Below are 16516 nucleotides of genomic sequence, written 5' to 3' on the forward strand. Positions count from 1 at the left end.
GGGATCCTCACTTGCGGGACGCCCCAGGACGCTCCCCGTCCCCAGCAGGGTCCCGTACCCAGAGCGGGGCTGGCAGCAGCCCACCCAGCATCGCCGGTGCCGCCGCCCCGCACGGCGCTTTCCCCGCCCGCCCCGTCCCGCGGAGCCCCGGGGGCGGGGGCCAGGTACGGCGGGGCGGGCCGGGCTGGCGGGGCGGCGGCGTGGGAGGGCCCGGCGGCGGCGGAGGGCAGCTAAAGGCAGGTGGCCCCGGGAGCGGCCCCGGGCTGGCTCGGGGGTCCCGCGGCAGCCGGGGCCATGCGGCGGGCAGCGGCCTGAGCGGGGCGGCCATGGCCGGGGCGGCGGGCGGGGAGCGGCGGGCGGCGCTGACGGCGGGGCGGACGGGGGGCGGGGGGGCCCGCGGCAGCGGGACCCCCCCGCCGCCGCCCCCGCCCCGCCGCCGGGGGCTGCTGGCGGGGCCGCGCCCCGGAGCCGCCCCCCGGCCCGCCGGGGCCCCGCGCTGCTGCCGCCGCCGCCTCCAGAACTGCCTCTACAACGTGCTGGAGCGGCCTCGCGGCTGGGCTTTCATCTACCACGTCTTCATGTGAGTACCGGGGGGCCGCGGGGAGCCGCAGCCCCCAGCGCTGCCCGGCGAGTCCCGGGGGCGGCGGGGAGCGGGCGCTGCCGGCGAAGGAGCACCGCGGGTATTGGGAGTGCGAGCCCCGCCGGGCTCCTCCGGGAAGTTTCTCCGCTGCGTTCGGCCGGCGGGGGGGACTCTCCGGTGCTGCTCCTGCCGCCGGACCCGGTCCCAGCGCCGGGATCCACCACGGGAGGGGAGCGAGTCCCGCGGCGGGTCCGTGGCAGCGGGTCCGGTGCGAGGAGCTGAGCGCGTCCCCGAGGATGGGACCCAATCCCCGCGGTGGCCCAGAGCCCCTTGCCGGTGGCACCGCAGGGCGCCGCGTCACCGTCCTGCTCTGCCCCTGTCCCTGTCCCTGGCCGGGGTCTCTGAGCGTGGGAGGACCTCGAAGGCAGGGGACCGGCGAGGGATGACAGGTCTGGATGGGACCGGGGACCCTCTGCTGTCTGTACCTGTGGCAGTGCTGGGACAAGGCAGAAGTGCCACCCCAGAGCAGTGTCCGGCTAGGATGGGGACAGCGGGGGTCATCTTGTCCCTGCTGTACCCCGAGAGCTGCGCCCATTCCTGGGCACTGGAAATCGCCCTCCAGGGCCAGAGGGATGCTCCCGGGAACACACCTGCTCCTTTCCCTGCTCCGTGTGTTTTCCTAAGCTCTGAGGTGCTGCTCCTGCTTCCCTCGCTGGATCTGAGCATCCCACGGCTCTTGGCGCGCTCACGGCTCAGAACAGCTTCACCCTCTCGGGGTTGTTGCCTTAAGGAGGGGGGCTGTGACAAGGAGCTGGGGAGTCCCCAACACCCCTGGAAGCTGCAGGGACAGCGAGGGCTCCGTTCTGGCGCGTTGTCCCAAGCCAGGACCCGGTGGCACTGCTGGGGACACTGCCGGGACACGGCAGCAGCAGCAGTGGGGCAGGACGTGTTCTCCCTCTTCGCCTCGCATGTGCCAGGTGTGGGCACAAACCTTCTGTGAGGGCATCAGCCAAAATTCTGCCTCCTTCCCTCTCGCCTGGAGTGGTGCCGCGGGGCTGCGTCGTTTCTGGGGTGCGGGAGCCGGAGCTCGTTAAGAGGCAGGAAAATGGGTCTTTGCCTAAGTTAGCACATCGAGCTGGCAGCAGGAATTTGTCACTGGATGAAAGGGCACCTGAGCTCCCCAGGGAGCCAGGACACGAGCCCGGGGCCCATTTGTAACGACACCTCCACAGTGGGCTCCCACAGCCAGAATCCTGCGTGGAAAATCCCACCCTGGGAAGAGCTTCTCCTGCAGGGAAAGGCAGCCAAACCCCTGCCAGGGGAGGCAATCGAGATTTATGGCGTAGACACCCATGGGATGTGGAAGAGATGTGCCCTTGCTCATCTCCCAGCTGGGATCCCATCCCTGAGCATTCTCCACCAGTTCTTCCTCCCAGTTTGAGCCTGTTTTACTCCCAAAACAACCACATGGGACAAGCGGCCCCATTTGCAGAGCCCCCCCAAGCCCCCCTGCCACCCCAGCCTTGCCTGGCCCTCAGCTCCTGGGTGCTGGGCTTTGTTCCACAAGATGTGCAGCCGCCGGCAGCAGGAGCCAAACGTCTCCAGCCTTTGCTGGGAGGCGTTTTGCTCACTTGCTTGCTTAATTTTTGGGCTGAGGCAGCTGCAGGGCAGAGTCCTGCCAGGGACCCCCCGAATCCTGTGGGAAGACGCCGCAGTGGGTGCAAGGTGCGGACATCTGTTCTGTGAAAGCCTCTCCCGTAATGTTGCTCATTTCTGGCTTCTTCCAAGTTTTTTGTTGCTCTCTCTCTCTCTCTCTCGCAGCAGATGGGAGTTGCGAAGCTGTTGCAGCGGCTCTGAAGTTGTCGGGAATGATTTGTGTGCCGCAATCCCTGGGTTTTAACAAGAGAGGAGCAAGGTGTTACCCCCCTCCCCTTCCCCTCCAGGGCACGGGAGGGGATGGAGCCCCCGGGCCGAGGTCGGGGCAGTGCTGGTGACAAGGACCGGTGCCCTGAGCCCCGGCTGCGCTGCCTCCCCCGAGCAGGCTGGCCCCGAGACAGGGCTGCAAACTGCTAAAATGGAAATACCCGCTGAGAAGTGACGCGATTCCCTCCCGGAGCCGCGGAGCGGGGCAGAGCCCATCGCGTTTATTGACCAACTTCAGCCTCTTTCTGTCTGCGAATTGATCCCAAATCTCATCCCAGCGCCTGCTCCGGGCTCAGTGGTTTGGTGGCTGCATCATTCCTGCAGCCCCCCCGCCTGCTGGCAGCTTCGCCTGGGGGGCTGGCGGGGGGGTTGGAGCCACATTTGGGGTCTGATGGATGTCCCCAAACTGTCCCCTGCGCCGGGAAGGGGATGGTGAGGACATGGGAGCATTCTGAGGTCTCCCCCAGCCCCTCCAGCCCCACTCTGACCATGAAGAGAGGCGCTGGCCGGCCTCACCAAGCCGTGCCTCGCCCGCTTGGAATGAGAATTCCCAGCCTTGGAGCTTACGGAGCAAATCCGGGAGGGAGCCCAGAGCATTAAGGGAGAGGCTTTAGAGCCAGAAGGCAAAATAAGAGCTTCCTTTTTCCAATCTCCTCTTCGTTAGCCGGCGGGAAGGCTCTTCCCTGCTTCCGGCAAAGCTGCTGCGGGCTTGGCACGGGCACGGCTGCGGGTCCCGTGGGCAGGGGCTGCCCTGCCAGGGGGTTCCTGCAGCCTGGAGCTGCTCCACGCAGTTTCCCAGGTGTCCAATTCCGGCTATTCCCGCTGCCCATTGTGACCCTCCAGCCTCCCCCCACATTCCCAGCGGCTCCCGGGCTCTGGGAACTGGTGCTGATGGTTATGAAACGGCTGCCGGGTGCACCAGCAGCTCAGCTCAGCACTTTTCCCCGTCCTGTAGGAACATTTCCATCCAGAGCAGTTTAACCTGGAGCAAATTAGGGAACACAGCCAGCAGCACCAGGAACAACCGCAATCCCCCGCCTGGAGCAGCGTCCCCCGTGCCAGGCCGAGCTCCCTGCCCGCTGCTGTTGGGGTTTATTTCCCATGTGGGGGAGGCAGGGGGAGCCTTGTTCCTGTTGGGTATTTGGTGTCGTTGTGGGGACAGAGAGGTGGCAGCTCCTGGCAGAGTCCCAGGGCAACCCTGGCACAGGGTGAGGGATGCCAGGCACAGGCTCTCCCTACTCAGCATTGGCCTCCAGTGGGAAATCCCGGCTGGCTTGGGATGGTGGCAGTGGATGTGTCCCTTTTCGGCCAGGGACTCGGCTGGTGGCAGCCCGTCCCTCCCAGAGCATCCCTGTGCCTGGCTTCTGTTCCAGAGGGGTGTGGAGGGCAGGATGGGGCTGTCACCCCCCCAGCCCCACTCCCCGACCTTGTCACAGACCTTCAGCACTGCTTGTGGGGCCGGAAAACGCTTCCCTGCCACACTGGCCGTGCCACCATGGACAGTGCCCAGCCCTTGCCAGCACCCCGGGGCAATTCCTAGACCTGGAGCCTTGGATGGTTTACAGGAAAATCCCTCCATCCCTGCTCAGTGCTGACTCCCCACCGCCTGCTTGGAAAAACCTCTTGAATTTAACCCTTAAACCTCTCTTAAACTCTCGAGTTTAACCCTCAGCTCTTCCACCTCTTTGAATTTAGCTCGTTGAAGGTTTTAACTCGCTGTCACCGGGGTGTCCCCCAGCTGGGCTGGTGGCATGGCCACGGCCAGAGGGACCGGAGGCTGTGCCCTTCGAGCAGGGGCTGTGCCCCCAGGGCCACCTTGCCTGGGGCTGAAACGGGAGCTGCTTCAGGGGCAATGCCAGCGGCAGGAGAAGCAGGCACAGCACTTTCCCTAGCCCCATGTGGTGTCACCAGGGCATAAAATTAAGCGACTTCGGCGCAACATGAAACGGTGCATTGATTTTTCCTTCTGGTTTTTTTCCTTCTTCCCTCTTCCTGCTCCCGCCAGACCACCCCAAGCCGGCACAGGAGGTGCCACTTTGGGTGTCCCAGTGGGGTGCAGGGGTGATGCTGCAGAGTTTTTGGTTCTTTGTCCCTCCCCCGGCAGCGATCCCAAATCTTCCCTCCACTCTTTGAGGGTCCCAGTTTTGGAACAATTTCTCTGGGCCACTCACATCCCTGTGGCCCAAATGTCCCCATGCCCTGCAGACCCCCCCAGGTGCTGGAGGAGGGTGACAGCCCCGATTCCTCTGCTGAGGTGCCTCGGAAAAGACTCCAGTTCCTTCTCCCCCTCCAGCCCGTTCCTTGCCAGATGATCCAAGAGCAAAACTATCCCGGCTACTCCGTGTGAGCGTCTTGGCACTGTCCTCAGGAGCCTTGTGACCGTGCTCCCCGTGGGCACGGCGGGGCCGGGGAGTGCTGGGTGCCACAGGGGTGCTGGCTGATGCCACCAGCAAGATTTGCCTCCCAAAGCAAAAGGTTTTGGGGCTGTGGGCTCTGTGGGATGTCACTGGATGTCACTGGATGTCACCCTGTGGGTGCTGCCGTGGGGAGTGGGAGAGGCTCTGCATCCCAGCTCTGCTTTCAGCCTTCCTCAGGCTGCTGGGAACATCCCATCCATCCTCATCCCTGTTTTTGGGAGCAACACCCTCCTTCCTGCAGTGCTGATAACCGGCTCAGGGCCGGGCTCTGAGCGTGTGCCGGCCTTCGCCGTGCCTCTGCCGCGGCTCCTGGCTCCGGCTGCGCTTTCTCTGCCCGTGGGGAAACACTCAGAGTTTTTCTGCTTCTCCTCTGGGCAGCGTGGGACGCTCTGTGCCATGGTTACGGGCGCAAACAGGGCCCCTACAGCCCGGTTATTTATATCTCCTGTCCGCCTGCTCCACCTCTCCTCAAGGGCTGCGGGGCCGAGGGATGGGGATTTATGGGACACGCTGTTTATACAGCTGCAGACGGAGCTGAACTTCGCGGCACGGGGAGCCTGGAGGGTGAAACACCATCCCCATTCTCGCTGGAGCTGCGCTCAGGCAGTTCTGGTCCAAATCCCAAATTTCCAGCGGTGGCACAGCTGGAAGGTATGGCCTAGGCCTTGTGATGCCACCAGGGAAGGGATCTGTGCCTTCCCAGGGCCTGTTTGCTCGCTCATCCCTTGGCTGAGCTGTTCATCCTGCGGCGTGTGGTGTTTTCCTTCTGTGAGTTATCACTGCGCTGTGACGCCCTGGCCCGGGGGTTTGGGCAAAGTGGGATGGGGACAGCCCTGCCCGTGCCAGTGTCACCCCTGTGCCAATCCCAGGGGTTTGGGCAAAGCAGGACCAGGACAGCCCTGCCTGTGCTGGTGTCACCCTCGTGCCAGTCCCAGGGGTTTGGGCAAAGCAGGACCAGGACAGCCCTGCCCGTGCTGGTGTCACCCCCGTGCCAGTCCCAGGAGCTGGGTGACAAATCCTGGGAGCGCTGGGCTGCTCCATCCCCATCCTGCCCCATGAGCTCTGAGGATCCCGGTCCCTTGGCTCATCCCAGGCTGTTTTGGGGTACAGCCTCTTTTCCCAGGGGTGTTTGGGGGGCACTGGGAGCCAACTGGTGCCTGCCTGCCCATCCAGGGAGGCCGACTTGGCTCTGCTCCCCCTGAGCTCAGCAGCTTTCCCGGCTCACCTGTTCCTCAGCCGGCTCGGGCGGCAGCAGATGGCAAAGCCCACCCTAATGAAGATTAATTGAGGAGATTTCGCCTTCCCCGCAGGGTTTTCATTATTGTTTTGGGGAGATTTCATTACTGCTGCTCCTGCCGGGTCCTCTCCCCGTGTCCCTGCAGTGCTATGTGCTGGAAAAGGGGGGAGCACCCCGCGGGGAGAGGGCTGGAGATGGGAATTTTATTCGGGAGAGATGAAACACCAGCTCAACTCCTGTTCCCTCCATCCCCAGAGATCCTGGAGCAGGGCACTGAGGAAGGCCTGAAGCTCCTGTCCCATTCTCTCTGCCCCCTCCCCATTTCCCTGCCAGCATTCCTCGGTTTTTCAGCTCCTTTTGGCAGGTGGGAAGAGCAGCGAATTGGGATGGGAGCCCGGCACTGCCCATCCCCAAGAGTGTTTGAGGGTGGAAAACCCCTCTGGGTGCTTGGTAGAGCGGCTGAGAGCAGAATTCCTGCCCGGGAGGGATGGGGGGGGTGCTGATTCCTGGCTCCCCTCACTGCCTTCAGGCATCTGACCCTTCCCTAAGCCGCTTAAGCGCTGCCAGCAGCCGAGACGGGGCGTTTGCCCAGGCTTTACAAGTTAATTCCTAGCAGGTGATGTGTTCCCAGAAAGTTCCTTTCCCAGCCAGCCCCGTGAGACCCCTCATGCCTGTATCCTTCCCCAAATCCTGGGGGATGCCGGCTGGGAGGTTTCCGCACCTCGCAGCGGGTGCAGGTTTCCATCACAGTGGGTGACCTGTGGTGCTCCAGGGCCACCCACAGCAGGTCCCCACGTGTGCCCGGGCACCGGGGACCCTCTCCCTGCCGGCTGGATGAGGCAAGGGGCACAAATCTTTGCAGGCTGGGAGATTTCTGCCTTCTCTTCTGCTTTGTGCTCCGCTGCCCGTGTAATTGCCTGCTAAATCCTGCTTGGATAATCTTTTATTGCTGATGATGCACAAAGCTCAGAGCTCTGCCCTGGGCCGTGTTTTGCTCCTCAGCCCAAGGCCCGGCGCTCCCTGCCCGTGCCACAGGGGTGCTGCTATCCCCAGTGGGGGTTAATTCCAGAACTGCTGTGCTGGAGGAAAAAAAAACCCAATTAATAATTCAGAGGGAGAAGGATCCAGCTCCAACCTTCTGCCTTGTGTGTGGGGAGTGCCTGGCAGAGCAGCGGCATCCCCTGCGGCGAGGGCAGGGTGGTGACACGGCTGTGACACCCCTGGTCCCATCCTCTCCTCTTCCCTGCTCCACATCCAACCCTTCTCCCATTCCCAAGGGATGTTTTGCCGTCGGTCCCACCCAGCTCCAGCAGCATTTTGGGGAAAGGGGACCCAGCTGTCCTCTTTAGGCTGTGCCATCCTCATCCCTCCCATGCCAGGGCTGGGTTTGAGAGCCCCTGGCCCTACACAGGGCTGTGGGGTCAGTGGGGAGGGGTCCTGGATGGTCCCACCGAGGGACACAGCATCAGCCCCTCTCTGCTGTGTCCCCTGGTGCCTCCCCACTGGTGCTGGGACAGCTGGAACAGGCTTCACCCCCCTCCGATAGCCCAGGCAGCTGGTTCTGCCCAAAAATTCCCCATCAACAACATAAAGAGATGGGAATGTGTTCCTGAGCGGGTGCTGAGCCCCCTACACCCCCTGCAGCAACCCTGATGGCCCCTGGGCACTGTCACCGTGAGCTGGGACTCAGCTGGGTGCTCGAGGACAAGGTGCCAGGGCCACCAGGGCTCAGCCAGGCCGTGCTGGTGCCACCCAGCATGGTGTGCCAGGACCCCCTGATGCCACCGTGGGGCTGTGGTGACGGAGCAGTGAGTGGCCCTGGGCTTGCTGTCACGTGGGCCCGTGGCACAAACCCTCCGCTTTCCGTTTTTAGAATCGCTGGATCAGGGGAAAAAAATGTATTTTTGGAGGTTTCATTTGCTTCAGCTTCAGAGTCGACTTTCTTTTTTTCTTTTTACCTTTGTTTCTTTTTTTTTTTTTTTAATTTTCTTTATTTCCCTCCTTATTTTAAGTGGGCCAAAGCCCCTCATGCCTGAGCCCGGTGCTCAGGGAGGAGCTGCCTCAGAGCTGCTCCTGGGGGTTTTTCCCCTGGGTTGACATTTCCCAGGTGCTGCTGGCAGGTCCCACAGTGGCAGTGATGCTGGGGACAGGGCAGAGGCACTCTGGTCTCCTTCCTGCAGCACCAGAACCCTCCACGGTGCGGGACGCCCCCGCCTCCCCCCCTGCCTTTAATTACGAAGCTGCAGGGCTGCAGCAGAGCTGGCATCGAGCCCCACAGCGGCTCCTGAGCTCCCCAAAGGCTCCATGCCACCATCTAGGGGCAAAATGCGTCCCCAGTGGCTCTGCCACAACCTGTGGAGGTCTTGGCTGCGGGGTTCAGGCTGTGAGTGGGGAATAGCACTGTGAGCTGGGGTCCCCTGGCTGTCCCTGTGCCCCCACCGACACTTTGTCCTTGCAGATTCCTCCTCGTCTTCAGCTGCCTGGTGCTGTCGGTCTTCTCCACCATCCAGGAGCACCAGAAATTGGCCAACGAGTGCCTCTTCATCCTGGTGAGTGATGCAGGAGCAGAGCTGGCGCTCAAGATTTCCTCTCCCCACTTTATATCCTGAAAGAGTCGGGCAAGGTCATGGACAGGACCCCTGTGACCTCATTGCCAGCCGTCGGGGGTGGCCTGGCCGTGGGTGTCACCACGGCTCGGGGTGGCCCATCCCACCATTGTCCCTCCGTGCATCAACCGCTGGAAAAGGCAGGGCACGAGGGGCTAAAAAAGGCAACTTTCCCCCAAACTGTCAGAAAGAGCTGACGCAGGGACTTCTCCCGGGTGATGGAGACTAAATTGGGAAGGTCCTTGTGACTTTCCTGCGAGTAAGCAGAACGGGGTCTTGTTTGTGCGAGAGGTAGGAGGACAATGCTGACAGCGGAGGAAAAGGACCCAGCGAGGAGCGAGGAGGAGAGCAGCGATTCTCAGACAGCCCCGACGGCTGCGGCTCCCGTCCCACCGCTCCGAGTGGCTCCGGTGGCCTGGGGGGGGACACCACGCACCACGCTCAGCCCGATTCATTTTGCCCCTCTCAAAACTGAGTTCCTTCACTCTCCTTGCCCTTCTCACTCCCCTTTCCCCCCGGCAGGAATTCGTGATGATCGTGGTGTTCGGTATGGAGTACATCATCCGCGTGTGGGCCGCGGGCTGCTGCTGCCGCTACCGCGGCTGGCGCGGCCGCTTTCGCTTCGCCAGGAAACCCTTCTGCGTGATAGGTACGGGGTGGGATGCAGGACGGAGGAATTTGGCATCACCCACGCACCCCTTGAGCTTCGCTGTCCCCTCAGATTTCATCGTCTTCATCGCTTCGGTGGCCGTCATCGCCGCGGGCACGCAGGGCAATATCTTCGCCACGTCGGCGCTGCGCAGCATGCGCTTCCTGCAGATCCTGCGCATGGTGCGCATGGACCGCCGCGGCGGCACCTGGAAGCTCCTGGGCTCCGTGGTCTACGCCCACAGCAAGGTGAGAAAAAGCATCCGGGTACATCCCCCGACACGTCCCCGAGCGCGTCTGACCCGCGGCGCCCCGCAGGAGCTCATCACCGCCTGGTACATCGGCTTCCTGGTGCTCATCTTCGCCTCCTTCCTCGTTTACCTGGCCGAGAAGGACGCCAATGTGCAGTTCGCCACCTACGCCGATTCCCTCTGGTGGGGCACGGTAAGCTCGGCCCCCGCGCTCCCCCGGCCCCGGGAGGGGAGCAGGAGGGTGGGACGGGGCCGTGGTGGGGGAGCGCCCTCCAGGCCCCCCGCTGCTGTGTCCCCGGGCAGGTGACCCTGACCACCATCGGCTACGGGGACAAGGCACCGCAGACGTGGCTGGGCCGGATGCTGGCAGCCGGATTCGCCCTGCTCGGCATCTCCTTCTTCGCCCTGCCCGCGGTGAGTAGGGCCGGGAGAGAGTCCCGGCTGCAAAAAACGGGCGGAAAGGAGCAGAGCCGCCTCTGTGCCCGGCCTGGTCTGTGCCGGCACCCACGGCCCTGTCCCTCCTGTCCCCAGGGGATCCTGGGCTCCGGCTTCGCCCTCAAAGTGCAGGAGCAGCATCGGCAGAAGCACTTTGAGAAGAGGCGGACTCCGGCGGCCAACCTGATCCAGGTGAGGCAGGGCTGGCGAGTCCCGGCCCGCCCCTTCCCGGGAATGCTCTGCTGTCCCCTGGTCTGCAAAGCACCAAACATCCAACACCGAGATCCTTCGGGTTGGTCGCTGCCGCCCGTGGGGGCCGGGATGGAGGGGAGGGTTCCGGGAGGGTTCTCTCATCCCGATTAATCCCGATTCCCGGGAATCTCGCTCCCGTGCAGGCTGCCTGGCGCCTGTACTCCACGGATGTCAGCCGCGTGTACTTGACGGCCACGTGGTGTTACTACGACAGCCTCCTGCCCGCCTTCAGGTAGGCGGGAGGGGTGAGGGCTGGGGGGCTCCCGGGGGTCCCCGAGAGGATGAACAGCCTAGAAAACCAGGAGGGATCTTGTGGAGCCCCCCAGGGTTCGAGCAGCACCGACATCTTCCCAGGATGGGAGCCTGCTGAAGGACCCTCCTTCATCCTCATCATCCTCACAGTGACAGCACCCATCCCATCCCATCCCCTCTCACCCCATCCATAGCGTTTCTCCAGCACCGCAGGGAGCAGGATGGTGCCTCAGGGACCCCAGGGCTGTGCTGGTGGAGCTACAGCGGGACAGGAGCTGGTTCCAGGTGTGGACCCAGCTGGACACGGGGGGATCCAGTGGGAGCCCCATGTCCCCTTCCTGCAGCTTGTCCTCCCCATGATCCCTGGGATTTTGCCACTGTGGGTGGGTCAAAGGCTCCCCAAAGGTTTTCCAGACCTCTCTTCCAGATCCCGAGGGTTTGCACATCCCTGTGAGCATCCCTGCCCTCCTGCCCTGCTCTGGCCGTGTGACAAATTCATCCTTCTGTCCCACTTTTAATTTTTCCAAAGGCAGGGCTTATAACAGCTACAGCCCCGAGTCCCCACTTCCTGAGCATCACCCCGGATCCTGGGAATCACCAAGGGCCGTTTTCCCTGTGGTGGAATTCACACAGAGCTAGATTCGATCCCTGCTGGGTCTGACCTTTCCCCTTCTGGCTGCTCCAGCAGCGCCCAGGATCTGATGGTGACAGGTCCCCAAGTCCCCATCCCAGGTTTGTCCTTGCCTGAGCCATCCCTCTCAGCACATCCAACCCTTCCACCTGTGGAATCCTGCCCCAGGACCCTTTCCCAGCCCCATCACCCCAAAATAAGAAACTGTCTTTTGAACAAAAATGTTGTTTTGTTTTGTTTTGTTTTGTTTTGTTTTGTTTTGTTTTGTTTTGCTTTGGTTGGCGCTCAGAAGGACCCGGTGCTGCTCAGCCTCCCTTTGTTGGTTTCGTTTGCTTTGGAAATTTTAATTTCTCACCTTTTTTATTTCACCCCGACCTCAGAGAGCTGGTCCTTATGTTTGAGCATTTGTACCGGGTTTGCAACGGAGGATTTAGGAATTCAGAGGTGAAAAAACGGCCTGACAGAGCCCCACTGCCCTATCACTCCTTCACCCCTGCCCAGAAAAGCTTCAGCCTGGCCATGTGTTCAGGGGAAAGGTAGGAGGGGGCAGCCCCCGTGTTCTCCCTCCTCTCTGCTCTGTCTCTGCTCCTCTGTACCCTCCTCCGGTGTCACTGTCACCACCAGACCAGACCCTGAGGTGCCACCAGCCAAAAGCAGCCCTGTTCCCCACTCGTGCTGAGCATCCCTCCTGCTCCCGCTCCTCCTGCTGCTCCTGCTGCTCCTGCTGCTCCTGCTGCTCCTGCTGCTCCTGCTGCTCCTGCTGCTCCTGCTGCTCCCAGCTCTGTTCCAGCTCCAGAAGGGGCAGATTTTATCTGGAGGGACACTCTGGGCTGTTGTGCCTTCCTCAAATCACCTCGCTGCCCTTTTTAACGTGACCGTGACCCGGGATGCGGTGCAGGGTAAGCGAGCATGGCAGGAAATCCCTTGGCAAGGGCAGTGGAGCCATCCCAGCGGGATGGAGCCATGGGGGGCCCGGGAAGGAGCAAATCCCAGAGCCTGGGGCTGGGAAGGGCTCCCGGTGCCAACGAGGAGAGAAGAGAGCGGTTGTGGCTGCCCTGCTGCTGGTGCCAGCTGCTCTGCACCATGTCCCTTGTCCCCTCTGCCTCAAAAGGAGATTCCAGCGTGCCACCAACGCTGGCCACCCTCCAGGACACCGAGCCAGGGCCAGAGTTAGGTGAGGAGAGGCCTCGTGCCTCAGTTTCCCCTGTGATGCCGCATCAGCAGGGTTGAGGCTGCAGGTGTGGGGCTTAGCTGGACCTGCTCCCCCAGGTGAGTTCGGGGCTCAGGGGCCTCCTCCCTGGGCCCGGTGACCAACCAGGAACTGGCAGGGGAAGGACCGAACCCCTCCTTGGGGGCCTGAGCCCACCCATCTCCCCCGCAAGCATAACCTCTCATAACATCTCATCTTCTCTCTCTCCTCCCCTCTCCCGCTCACCCTCCTCCTCCTCCTCTCCATCTCTCCACCCTCCCCCCAAACCCGCCGTGCCCCCCATCCCCAAGCTGGAATGAGGAGGACGCGCAGCCCCACAAGTGTTTACGCCTCAGGTAACGCTCGCCCCCGGCCGCGGGGAGCCCCCCACCAGCGCCCGGCGGGGTTTGCGGGGCCACCACGGTCCCTCCTCTCGGGGACTGTCCCCAGATCCTTGTGACAGAGCAGAGAAACCGCACAGGTGTTTATGCAGGACCTACACAAACATCCTGCCCTCCAAGCAGCGGCGAGGCTGTCGCGCCGGGCGGTGGCACCGCGGGGGACGGGAACGCGCTCCGCTCCCTGCCGGCCCTGGCTGATTCTCTTTTCTCCTGTGTCTCTGCCCTGCCCCTCCAGCCCCATCTTTAGTGGTAAGAGGAGGCTCTTGCAGACGTGGGGCACGTGGAGACGGAGGTACCGTGTCCTGCCCGTCCCGCCGGAGAGCGGGACCGGGAACCTCGGGATGCATGGATGCACTCCCTGCCTGGTGCCTGCAGCATGGAGAGGGCTGGGGACTGAGGCACCGCGGCTGGAGGCTGAACTGGGGGTCCCTCGGCGGGGCAGGGAGGCTGTGCATAGCCTGGGCTGAGCTGGCTGTCCCCACTGTCCCTTTACTGCCTCAGTTTCCCCATTGCAATATGCATGAGCACGGGCTGCTGGCAGCAATGGCTAGCACTTGGATAAATCCCGTAAATCCCATCCCGCCTGTGTGCTCCTGCCTGATTCCTGGGAAATCTGCCCTAGCCACCCTCTGGCACAGCCGCTGGATGTGTGCGGGGTGTGGCAGCCCCCTGCCAGCACGGGGAGCCCTGTGCCTTGCCTGTGCCCTGCCTGTGCCCTGCCTGGACCTTGCCTGTGCCCTGTCTGGACCTTGCCTATATCCCTGCGTTGCCCCAGCTGAGGAAATCCAGGAATGTCCCCAAACACCTGGGTTTGATGGAGCCTGTCCTGCAGCGGGTGTGGGATTCACTCTGTGCCCTCCCCAGCTTTAGGGTCCTTCTCTGTGTCCCCTTGAGCTGTGTTTGGGGTCTCATCATGCAAAATCTGGGGGGTTTGTGTAGGTCCTGCATAAAAAATGCCTGGTGTTCCCCCAGACCCAAAACTGCAGCTGGGTTTGGGAGCAGAACTTGCATTAGGGCAGGAGCAGAGCCAGGATTGGGGGGTGCAGCCAGGAGGAGGAGGAGGAGGAGGAGGAGGAGGAGGAGGAGGCCAGGTCTGGACACTGCCAACAGGGATGGAGCAGGAGCAGAGCTCTGCTCAGCTCAGAGGTGGCTCTGCCGCGTGTCCCCTGCTGCCACGCTTGTCTATCCCCTCTCACCCTGTCTGTCACCGCCTTTCTCTGCTCTTGGAACCAAAAAAAAGGGTTTAAAGAAGCAAGCCCAGAGCTGCCCCTGCAGGAACCACCTGCTCCTGGCCTGGCTCGTGCCCATCACCTGCCGGGGGCTCTCTGTGAGCTCAGCACGGCCACCCTCACTTCACCCCAGGGACCACCCCCCGTCCCCGTCCCTGTCCCCATGCCCCTGACCCGTCCCTCCCGCTGTCCCCACGCAGCAACAAGATGGGCATCAAGGAGCGGATCCGGCTGAGCAGCTCCCAGCGCCAGGGCAGCCGCGGCCGGCAGCAGCACCTGGGGCCGCCCCTGCACCGCTCCCCCAGCACCGAGGATGTCACCGAGGCCTCCAGCCCCACCAAGGTGCAGAAAAGCTGGAGCTTCAACGACCGCACCCGGTTCCGAGCATCCCTGAGGCTGAAGCCGCGGACCCCGGCTGAGGGTGAGCCCCTGGGCGGGGAGGCTGGGGGACACCGGGGGGCTGCAGGGTTGGGGATCCCCCTCGGGATCTGCCATCCACCTGCTCTTGGCACCCACAGCTGACTGCCCGCCGGAGGACAGTGGCGAGGAGAGGAGCTCCCCCTGTGACCTGACCTTCGAGGACATCATGCCGGCAGTGAAGACCCTCATCCGGGCCGTCAGGTGAGACTGTCCCCTCCCGTGTCCCCCAGCGTGCACAGAGCCCCCTCGGGCACCCCATTCCTGCCTCCAGCCCGGCTGTCCCTGCAGGATCCTCAAGTTCCTGGTGGCCAAGAGGAAGTTCAAGGAGACCTTGCGTCCCTACGATGTCAAGGATGTCATTGAGCAGTACTCGGCCGGACACCTGGACATGCTGGGCAGGATCAAGAGCCTGCAGACGCGGTGAGGTGCCCTGCAGGTGACACTGGGGGTTCTCCCACATTCCCAGAGCTCCGTCCCTGGTGGGTTTCCAAGCCCTTGGGAGTGATGGATGGGCTCTGCCCCTTCCCTCCCTGCCAGCGTGGACCAGATCGTGGGCAGGGATCGGGCGCTCCCTGCGGATAAGAAGGTTCGGGAGAAGGGGGAGAAGCCAGCGCTGGAGGGGGAGCTGGTGGACGAGCTCAGCATGATGGGGCGCGTGGTCAAAGTGGAGCGGCAGGTCAGGAGGGGACACCCCGGGGGTGTCACCGTCCCTTTGGAGGGGGAGCTGCCGCAGGGGTGGGCCCGGCTCAGAGCCACCCTGCGCCCCTTACAGGTGCAATCCATCGAGCACAAGCTGGACCTGCTGCTTGGCCTCTACTCGCAGTGCCTCCGCAAGGGCTCCACCAACTCCTTCAGCCTGGCCGCAGTGCGGGTCCCGCCCGGAGAGCCCGACATCACCTCCGACTACCACAGCCCCGTGGACCACGAGGACATCTCTGTGTCTGCTCAGACCCTCAGCATCTCCAGGTCGGCCAGCGCCAACATGGACTGAGCAGAAGGCAGCGGGATGGACCCTGGGATGGGGCACTGGGAGCGGCGTGGCCTTGTCCCCTCGCTGTCCCTCGCTGTCCCTCGCTGTGTTACTTGAACCAAGTCTTCCTTTGCGGGGACACGGCTGCAGCGGGGTGCCTGTGGCACTGTGGCACGGCCCACGCTCCTGAGATGTTCCTGGGGTGCTCCTGGGATGTTCCTGGGGTGCTCCTGGGATGTTCCCGGCTTCCTGCAGGATAACACTCCCCCAGCTCCGGGGTCCTGGGTGCTCCCCAGCTGCGGTGGGGATGCTCCGGGCTGGTCCCATCCCCTGGGGTTTGGTTTGAACCCCAGCCCTCAGGACAGGTCCTGCCTGGTCCCCCAGAGCTGAGCCGGGGCCACCACCAGCTATGCAAGGTCCTACCTCCCTCTTGCTGCCAGTGCAGGGGTGTGTGGGCTCGACCCAGGGTGGTCTCACCTGCGTCACTCGGGGTCCCCAGTGCGGGGAGCAGGGGACCGTCCCCCCTCACCAGGCTGCACCTCTCCAGAAGCACAGCAGAGCCTTCTGTCTGCCCATGCATGCTCCCAGGGCAATATATATATAGAAGATATATATATATACATATTTATGCAATAATGTCTTAATATGCAACACCCCTGGGACGAGCAACCCGAGGGGACATAGGCAATAAGCAACACCCTGCCAGCTCCCAGGCCTGGACTGTGCTGCCCAGGAGGGCTCTGGAGGTCCTGAGGACTCAGGGCTGGGGGAAAATCTCCATCTGAGGGTGGTCCTGGAGCAGAGGCTGTGCGGAAGGCAGGGTTACAGGCACAAGGCGCTGTCCTCAAGGAGCATCCCTCCCGCTCTGTCCCAGCCCCTGCTCCTGCTTTGAGGATTCCCTCCCAGCTGGGTCCTGCGGTGCTCAGTTTGTCCCTGCCCGTGTCCCTGTCCTCTCTGTGGTCCGGGAAGCACGGGCTGGGCCTGGACGGGACAGGGCAGTGTCCCTGCATGTCACCTGCAGCAGAGCCACGACAGCTCCCACGCTGCCCCAATCCCCTGTGCTGCCCTGCCCCCA

The 16516-nt window shown here is 63.0% G+C and overlaps 1 protein-coding gene across 2 annotated transcripts; it reads left to right on the forward strand.

Annotated features, from left to right (window-relative positions):
- Positions 1-317: 317 nt before the first annotated feature.
- KCNQ4 (potassium voltage-gated channel subfamily Q member 4) lies at positions 318-16018 on the forward strand. 2 transcript variants are annotated; one of them, XM_088067419.1, is made up of 15 exons: positions 327-580; positions 8616-8706; positions 9286-9412; positions 9485-9660; positions 9730-9855; positions 9939-10076; positions 10194-10289; positions 10493-10581; positions 11613-11768; positions 12733-12777; positions 14252-14472; positions 14570-14672; positions 14760-14891; positions 15009-15147; positions 15244-16018. In XM_088067419.1, exons 1-15 carry the CDS (start codon positions 327-329, stop codon positions 15460-15462), a joined length of 2112 nt encoding a protein of 703 aa, XP_087923545.1. In that variant the 3' UTR covers positions 15463-16018. The 2 variants fall into 2 exon arrangements, with proteins under 2 accessions (XP_087923546.1, XP_087923545.1); XM_088067420.1 differs by lacking the exon at positions 12733-12777 and having other exon boundaries at positions 318-580; positions 9966-10076.
- Positions 16019-16516: the final 498 nt, after the last annotated feature.

The sequence above is a fragment of the Pseudopodoces humilis genome, chromosome 27, assembly GCF_049639895.1.
Source record: "Pseudopodoces humilis isolate 2021_Gansu_Grassland_sample_001 chromosome 27, ASM4963989v1, whole genome shotgun sequence".
Taxonomy (NCBI): domain Eukaryota; kingdom Metazoa; phylum Chordata; class Aves; order Passeriformes; family Paridae; genus Pseudopodoces; species Pseudopodoces humilis.